General features: G+C 45.3%; 1 protein-coding gene across 1 annotated transcript; it reads left to right on the forward strand.

Annotated features, from left to right (window-relative positions):
- The first annotated feature begins 1,273 nt into the window (after positions 1-1,273).
- Positions 1,274-7,273, forward strand: si:ch211-256a21.4 (uncharacterized). The gene is made up of 4 exons (XM_062548243.1): positions 1,274-1,567; positions 2,278-2,493; positions 3,638-3,832; positions 5,208-7,273. Exons 1-4 carry the CDS (start codon positions 1,480-1,482, stop codon positions 5,531-5,533), a joined length of 825 nt encoding a protein of 274 aa, XP_062404227.1. The 5' UTR covers positions 1,274-1,479; the 3' UTR covers positions 5,534-7,273.
- Positions 7,274-9,735: the final 2,462 nt, after the last annotated feature.

Genomic DNA, 9,735 nt, shown 5'->3' on the forward strand with positions numbered 1-9,735 from the left:
GACCTCTTTCCAGTGAGGTCGCTCATACAGTGAGTATGCTGGTCATAACTGTCTCCATTTCTAACCACAATGAGTGTGGGAAAGTGAATTTGCAACTCAGTTGGAGGCTGAGGCTAGAGAAACAGAGAGAAAGAGAGAGAGATATGCATATGTGTTCCTGGTAATGAGTAATAACATGTTGAATTCATCATCTTTGTGAAAACTAAATCTATGCCCAAGTGAAGACAAAAATCTGAATCTGAAAAATTCAGAATCTGTTTACACAGCTGCTGTAACTGCTGGGTAGTTCAGCAAGGCGATTAAGAAACAAAAAAAACACTTCTGCTTGTGTACTTCTCTCTGGAATACTCTTGTGATTATATCAGTAATGTCAGTGTGCTTGATGGTCTGTGAGAGCTTGTTAACAGTAATCCCTCTGTTTTGTCGGCCCACAATAATTCCCAAGAAGCCCATCTGGAATATAAACAGGAATTTGGGAACAAGAACAAGAATGTAATCTTGACTTTGTGAAACAAACATGGTCGAGGGCAAAATCTTTTTAACCCGGACTTCTGTGCATTTTTTTTAAAAGAAAACTAAATAACGGTGTGATATCACAGTAGAGGACTTATTACTTGTTTGTCACTTAAAATAACTATGGAAATGTAAGAAATGTTATAGTATTATAATAGGGATAGGCTACTATAGGCCTACATGATATACATTTTACAAGATCTAACAGTAGGCTATTTTAGGACATAGGTCTAGGCTATAAGACTACACTAGCCTACACTATAAGGATATTATAGACTATAATATAACATTATAGGTGTAACATTATAGAAGTAGGTTATACTACAATAGAACTATAGAAATCTTACCCTTTTTTGTGCGGGTTCATTTATGCCTATCTATCTCCATAAGAACCTATAAATAATCACCTGTGGATGTACACTTGGCCTACATTGTGCACAATCAGTCTGGTTCTCTGGACATAATGCTCTCAGGGATTTCTGTCCATGTGGTTTCCTCATCTTTCTGACCTTCACACTGGCAAGAGCGCATCTTGAAACAGAGCTGTATTTTCAACCTGACCCCTGGGTCGACTCGACTCTCACTATGACCACAGTCAACGAGGAGTTTCACTTTCCACGAGTGGCAAGAGCTGACGTGATTCAGCGGGGATTCAGGGGGAACTCAAACCTCACGTGGGGGTTTCCGTTAGGGGCGGTACTCGCTGTATCTTACAGTTTAACGGTGAGGCATGAGACTAACCATCACATAAGCAGTTTTATTCAGATCTACATAGCTCCTGAGAGGTGCAACTTCGAATTACAGTACGAACTCGATTGCCTACAGAGTGTAGCCTACACACTTCTGTATGAGAGAAAGAGTTCTGAGGACTACTGTGTTGTTTGACTTCTCTGTCGCTGTCTCTCAGCGGCTTGACTTGTTTTTTTTATCTACTTTGTATGTACACGCTGTTTTGAGACTTAATCAATGCTTCATCAACTCAAAGATGCAGCCAAGGAGCTGCTGCGATGGTTGCGCTCTCGGGAATCCTCGGAGCCGGAGAGCAAAATACGCGGTAAGTGCTGCACCCCCTCCACTGGGTTTTCTGTGCTCTTCGGTCTCATTAGTATGCTTGTAGTCTGTGCTTGTACGTGCTCGACTGCAGTTTGATGTTGATTCTGTCGGAGCAAGATGCAGGGATGCCCGCCATTCTCTTTTCACAGTGTCTGAGGGTAGGCCCTAGCGCATTATCTTGAAAGACCTCTCGACTAACATCACTTAAATATTAACAATAAACCTGAATGTTAATACATATTAATACTATTAATAATAGACCTGAATAAACCATGTTCACTGCAGTAGTTAACATTCCCCAATGCTTGTTAAATGTGAGGGTAAACGGTTGCCGATTTTGATTGGTTCAGAGATATGTGGGAAGTTACTGTAAATGCATTAGTTGACCAACATTTTTAGTGTACTGTTTTGTGTGTACTGAAATTAAGAGCTAACCCATATTAATTATAGCTACTGTACTATGTCTTGATGTTGATTACACACTCTTTAATGTAGCCCCAAACCATGACTAATAGCCTGCTGTTGTAATATGGACAGGTGTATTCACCTGTAAAAGCTCCACCCACTTAGGATAGGTAGCATTGTTCACTCCTTCTCTCAGGTGTGTCTTTTCCTTACTCCGATCTCCTGTGTTTTTCAACGTGTCACCTTACCTGTGTTGTATTCTTCCATTCCCCTCTTGGTTCCTGACGGATCATTCTCCCGCCACAGAGATGTCAGAGGTGGAAGCGAAAGCCTTGGCACATCGGTTCCAGGTGATCGAGTCCTGCGTGGGACTGTTGGGCTGTTTGTGTGTGACGTTCGCAGTCTGGACTCCTTTCTGGATAGATGGCCAAGGACTCTGGGCAGTGGACAACACCACCAGCACCGACGACGAGGGGTCTGTCCAGGACAGGGACTGGACTGGAGGAGACAGGGTTATTAAAGGTGAGTCTTACCTGACATTCATTTAATAATGCGTGTAAGTCTGAGTAAGAGAAGAGAAAAAAGGGGAAGAGAAGAATGAGAGAATTATCCTTTCTTTCAAGTAAAATATAAGGATTTAGTCCCCTCCCTAAGTGTCTGTAGAAAACAATCCTTAAAACAACCGTATGGTACTGAAATGGTACAAAGGTCGTCTTGGTGTGATTGTGTTTGTCACACTGGTTGTTTCAGACTCGGGTGTTGGCATTTCTGTGAGGCTTGTTTGTGTGAGGGCAGCATTTCTCTCTTACAGTGGATCTGTTGTTCTTTAGACGCAGGCGGAGAAGCCTGCCTGTAGCTGAAGTCGGGGGAACTGGTTGGGTAGTCGGTGAAGGAATGTGCTTGCTTAAGTGGCAGGCAGGCTCTGACTTGTTGCACTGCAGGGCTCGGAGTAAAAACTTCCTGATGAGTGTTAGTGCGCTGCAGTGACTGTCTGCTGAAAGGATGCAAAACCACAGATATCTTTCCCTTTGATCTCAAGGTGATCTGTGGTCTGTGGCCTGTGGAGCGATGTGCTGCCACAGCCTCAGGCTTTGCCACATACAGTATAGACATGAGCTGATGTAGGTCCACATGTGTACACATGTTGATGAGAGGCAAGCGGAACATGCAACAAAACATACTGTACACACACACACACACACACACACACACATACACACACACACACACACACACACACACACACACACACACACAGACACACAGACAGACACACACATACACACACACACACACACACACACACACACACACACACACACACACACACACACACACACACACACACACACACACACACACACACACACACACTGCACACTGAAAACATGTTAACATCTGTTTTGTATGAGTTGCCATTGCACCTTTGATTCAGAATCACTCAACTTCCTGTCTTCATATTCAGTCTGATTCACCCACCTCACAGTGCCCAAGAGCTGATGATTCTATGGTCTAAAAATGTGTTGGTAATGGAATGTGTGTGTGTGTGTGTGTGTGTGTGTGTGTGTGTGTGTGTGTTTATCTGTCTCTGTGTACATATTTCCAGAGTGGGAATCTAAACCCACTGTTTCCTGTGTTTGACTTCTGTATGTCTGTGTGCTTTCAGCCCTGAGCGAGTCGGAGCGCGTCTTCGGGGTGCTGGCCTTCATGATGGCCGTCTGCTCGGGAGTTCTGTGCCTCGTCTTCGCCCTCTGCTGGACACACGACACGGTGCACTCATACACCAACACGCGCTCTCTCCTCATGGTGGGCACAGCTCTCAACCCCACCACTCTGCTGCTCATCACCCTCAGTTTAACAGGTATGCATATGTATGGGCGTGTCTGTGTGTGTGTGTGTGTGTTTTGTGTGTGTGTGTGTGTGTGTGTGTGTGTGTGTGTGTTTTGTGCATGTTCCTTAATGTATGTCTGTGTTTGAAAGGGTAGGTGTGCAGATGGTGCACACATGGAGAATTTGCATTCATGTATAATTGTCACCATGTGTGTACATGCCGTGTGTGTGTGTGTGTGTGTGTGTGTGTGTGTGTGTCTGTCTGTCTGTCTGTCTGTGTGTGTGTGTGTGTGTGTGTGTGTGTGTGTGTGTGTGTGTTCATGTCTCAGTGTGTACAGTATCTGTGTTTATAATGTATGTTTGTACATATGTACAAATGTGGGATGTTAATGTTCAGTGTTCAGTGTCTGTCTCTGTGTGCACTTATGCGTTTCATGTTTTGCATGTGTGTGTACTACATGTTGAATGAGGTGTGTGTGCGCGTGTGTGTGTATGTGTGTGTGTGTGAGTGTGTGTATCTGTGGCAGGCTGTTTGTATCTGAGACCGAGAGGACATTGAGTGAGGTTGACCCAGTCACTCTGCACTTGTCTACACACATTACGTGGCGTCTCCTGACAGCCTAAACTGACAGAGCAGCGCCCCCCCTGGCGCAGGACTCTGTTCCTCCTGCCACTGTGCTGGGATCAGACCTGCCTCTGTGCACTGGGATCAGACCTGCCTCTGTGCACTGGGATCAGACCTGCCTCTGTGCACTGCGCTGCCACCATCCCAGACCTGCCTCTGTGCACTGCGCTGCCACCATCCCAGACCTGCCTCTGTGCACTGCCTGCCACCATCCCAGACCTGCCTCTGTGCGCTGCCTGCCACCATCCCAGGCCTGCACAAGCTGAGCACCCTGAGCTGCCATACAGTACCAATACTGACTTGTCCCCAGCAATGACGGAGGACTGACTGACTGACTGGCTGTGTTTGCTCTTCACCTCTCTTTCCTCCTCTTCTTCTCTACACTCATCTGTCTCTCCTCTTCTTTCCTCTCTTCTTCTCTCTTCTCCCCTGCATTCATCTATCTCCTGTACTCTCCTCTCCTCTTCTCTCTTCTCCTCTTTTCTCCTCTTGCCTTGCCTCTACTTATCTCTTTCTGTCCTCTTCTCAAGCCTCTTATTCACACCTGCCTGTCCTTCTCACTTGTCACCCATCTCTCCTCTCATTTTTAGTGTGTGTTTGTGTGTGTGTGTGTGTGTGTGTGTGTGTGTGTGTGTGTGTGTACAGTACACAGTACACCCCCTGATGGGTTAAATGCAGAGGACACATTTCCTTCAGGACAAATAAAGTTACTTACCTCTCTCTCTTATGTCACATTATCTCCTTCTTCTTCTTCTTCTCTCTCTCTCTCTCTCTCTCTCAGGTTTTTTCTTCCTCCTCTCATGGGCACTCTTCACTCATCACCACCGAGCAGAAATCCAGAATGACATCAGCCGCCTAGGCTCCTCTTATTGGCTGGGGGCCCTGGGCTGGGTTCTCCTATTGGCTGTGGAGCCTGTCGTGTTTGTGGTGGAGCAGGTCGTGGTCCCGGACCTCCTGCCCTACATGATGCAGTCGGCGGGCCTGAGCACCGAGGGCTACGACACCATCTATCTGCCACGCTCACACAGCGAGAGCCATCACCTCAAGCGACAACAGAAGCAGCGCGACGATGACCTCGGATTCAAGAGACACACGTCAGTGCCCTGAGTCAGTCAGGTCCCGCCTTTCGGCATGGACTGGAGTGGACATTCCGACATGTGTGATAGCCTGCGTGTAATCACTTCTGATCTTCACACTCAGGAGCTGTGGCACTGGCTGCTGGGCACAAGCCTGTGTGTGTGTGTGTGTGTGTGTGTGTGTGTGTGTGTGTCTGTGGGTTTGTGTGAATGTGAGTGTGTCAGTGCAGTGTGTGAATCTCACTCGCAGACACCTTGAGAGAAGTGTAAGGATGCTATTGACGCTGGACCTTGTGACTTTCCCACAGTGCAGTACTGTCTCTTTCTCTCTCTAGGCAGGGATACAGGGGCAGGAATGCCCTTAGATGGGAGATAGGGAGGAACAGAGGCAAGGAAGATGAGCTACTTCCTCTTTCTCTGACACTGATAAGTGTGGATTAAAGGTGCAGTGTGTTGAATTTAGTGGCATCTAGTGGTGAAATTGCTGAATTGCAACCTACTAAATAACTATGTTAGTATGTCGGTGGCCATCAAAAGCTTGGCTGTTTGTCTGTTCTGGACTACTGTAGAAGCATGTCAGCAAAACATGGTTGACTGTATCACAAAAGTTACAAAAATAAATGTAACTCTAAATGTGCTTTTTAGCTTAGTTGGTTAACTTTGCTAATTAGCCTGCTAGTTTATCTGGCTGGTTTTGGAAACGTTGGTGCTGTTGCGAGTTGTTGCACTAGTATAAACCCTCCTGGGTTTTAGAGGGTGTGTTGAAGCATGTTACTGCTTTACAGAACGTCTCATGAATCTTCAGTATAAATTGGCCCTTACAAAACAAAAACAAACAACACAACACAACAATTCATTTTGACAGGCGTCATTGCCCTACTAAATCTTCCATACTGCACTTTTAAACTTCTTCTGGTGCTGTTTCAGTGTTGGGTAGATGGGGGCACTTTAAAATGATTTTGCACTTTAACATTATTGTGTTTTACTACAAATATATTTTGGCCTAAAATCCACTAAGTTGTTGCGAGATCTAATTGTGACAAATGCTGACTTAAGCCACCAACAGCTTGGTGACATTCTTGTTATAGCTGACAGTGAGGAGTGGTACTCTATTTTCACTCGTCACACTAGTGTGCTATGTATGTGGGCAAGCTCTGCTGTGTATGAGTGTGTGTAACCTTGGGCGCTGGGGGAATGAAAGGCACAGTACATTCCACTATTTCAGTTTTTTCCCCCACATTAAAACCTGGTTATTGCCATGCCATTACAGTACATTTCAGTAAAGCTTTCCTCACTGGTTTATGACTTTCACCGATAATGTAATGGAAACGATTCTCAATAATTCTTTCTCAAAGTATGGCCAGTTGAAAAAAGGCTACATTGTTGCTTGCCTAATTCCTTTTTTTTCCATTTTTGTTCTACTGCGTTGGTCTTTTTTAGTTAATTCAGTAATTCTCCTATTGTTATTGTGATTTATACTAAGAGAATGGTATAAATGCCTTCCTGGTCAGACTGGGCGGAAAGCACTGTGTGCTTATTCTGAGAAGAAGCTGACCATACATGGCTAAAAGTTACCAACAAATCACTACATGCAGTCAAGAATTGTAGTCTCAAACGTAACATCGGTTAAGTCAGATAATAACCATCAATACTCTTACATTCAGTTTCCTTATGACATGTTAATTTGTAACTACAGTATTTTGAAGTGTTGTACAAGTACTGTAATGTCTTTGTATAAATTGTACTGCTTTTTATTAACTAAAGATTATAGAGCCAACAGCCTTTTTGTCATGTGTGTGAATGCTCACTGTCCAATTCCTTATGCGTCTTTCAGCCTCAGTAATTTGTAAAACAAGGCATTTAGCGATCATGAACATGAACACCGGAGAATCCCATTTGGTCTCAGCTGACGGACGAGGGCTAGTTACATTATGAAAACAGCTCTCAAGCTCTCCGCTGAAAGACGGGCGCGTTTCAGAGATAAGGGAGGCCCGTACGTAGAGCAGCTTGTTGGGTGTGTGACCCGCAGTACCGTACACTCGCACTGCCAGCTGTCTCTGTGGAGGCGTTCGGGAAGTTTTTTTGTTTGTTTGGATCCGACCAGAGAGTGGGGAGAGTGAACTTGATCAGGCTCCTGTGGTAAATGAGCATTAATCAGGTGTTGCTCTAATTAAACGACTGTTCCATCCTGTTAGCGCTGGCTAATGGGTTTGTTATTAAATCCTCTGAGATTTGTTTTTTTGTTTTTTTTATCTCCCTTTCTTTTCAATCTACATACCAACTAGCTCTTAATTGTTGTTTGGATGAGAGCTGAATGTTCTTCAAGGTTGTGCTGGCAGGATTTGAGACAAAGCACTATACGCAAACTCCCACAGGAGAACTGAGGCTTAAAAGCCAGCCACCAGAGACTAGGCTCAGAGCGGGTTAAAGCGGAGTAATGAAGGATCTTTGCTAGGCTACATGAGACCTTACTAGAGTCCTGCAGTGCACTACATGTGGCCTCTGTGGCCTGCCCATGAGGCAGAGCAGGCAGGAGAGAACACCACCAGCTTCCTGTGGAATGAGTCAGTGCTCTTCAACTTCTCTCTCTCTCTCTCTCTCTCTCTCTCTCTCTGCTCTCACTCTCACTCACTCTCTTGCTTTCACTCACACACACTCACAGACTCTCGTTCTCACTCGCTCACACTCTCTAACTCAAACACACACACACACTCACAGACTCGTTCTCTCTCTCTCTCTGCCTCTCTCTCTCTCTCTCTCTCTCTCTCACACACACACACACACACACACACACACACACACACACACACACACACACATATACAGAACAGAGAAAAGGACAGAAAAACTCAGAAAGAGTCCTCACACACTTCTAACTGCTTTTCCAGTAAAGGCCAACAGAACAATCTCTGCTTATACTGTATGTCCAGCTCCAGTCCCTTTTTGAAATGAATATCTGTATTGGTGTTAGGGAGCTATGGGTGATGATGGTGACGATGATGATGATGATGAGGAGGATGAGGCTAGCCTACTGGCAGCAGACATCGGTGCCGCTGCTCTCTTTGATTGAGTGGCACAGCGGAAACGCCCACCCAACCTGCCACCCGCGTGTGAAATAACGCCTGGGCGCCGGCGATACTCTTCACATCAATCAGAGCCCAATTAGAGAGCCGTGTCCTGCTAATTATCCAGCCGCCTGGCATCCTCGGAAGAACGTCTGTGGGCACACACGCGTGTGTCTGTGTGTGTGTGTGTGTGTGAGTGTGTGAGTGTGTTTATTACGATACATAAATAAATAAAGATGTAGCCTTCCAAGGGAGGCATTATCAGATTTTTTCTTCTCAGCTCGTCTTGCTGAGCTAGAAGGGAAAAAGAGGAGAGGCTTGCTGCTCTCCGCTCGGCCTTTTGGTGGAGCTGTTGTAACGTGAGAGTTAAGGGGGAATTGAATTCTGGGTTCCATGTAGAGAGAGAGAGAGAGAGAGAGAGAGAGAGAGAGAGAGACAGACAGAGAGAGAGAGAGAAAGAGATGAGAGACAGAGCGAGAGAGAGAGAAAATCCTCCTTCCATTTCCCTCCATTTGGCAAATAATGAAATCAGGGAGGTTGAATGTGCAGTGTGGATGGGAGTGTGTTTTTTAGTGTGCATACGTGTGTGTGTGTGTGTGTGTGTGTGTGTGTGTGTGTGTGTGTGTGTGCGTGTGTTTGCCAATGTGCATCTGCTCATCTTTGCACACAAATGATGATGACTACATTTCCAGCATGATCAAATCTCTAACCTGGGATGCAGACACAAAGGGACAAAATGTGCCAGCAATGTTATTCTGTGGCGATTTAAATGCACTGAATGGATAACCTCCCCAAACAGTCCACTCCAAGAGGGAGAGACTTATAGAGGCAGGGGAGGGGGGTAGCCTTGCAGTAGCTAAGCCAAATTTAGCCTCTCAAACTAACTATGCTATCTCTCTCTCTCTCTCTCTCTCTCTCACACACACACACACACACACACACACACACACACACACACACACACACACACACACACACACATTGGCATTTTCTGAGGCTGATGTAAAGAGAATTTAACCCTCATGTTGTCCTAAAATCCTACGACGTTCGTTGTCCTTGGGGTCAATTTGACCCCAGCTACAAAAAACTCTCAAAAATGATTAAAATTATTTTTTTTACCCAATTTTTTTTGTGGTAGGTACTTAACAAGAGTGTAATAACCACTATC

This window comes from Sardina pilchardus, chromosome 10 (genome assembly GCF_963854185.1).
Source record: "Sardina pilchardus chromosome 10, fSarPil1.1, whole genome shotgun sequence".
In the NCBI taxonomy this organism is placed as follows: Eukaryota; Metazoa; Chordata; class Actinopteri; order Clupeiformes; family Clupeidae; genus Sardina; species Sardina pilchardus.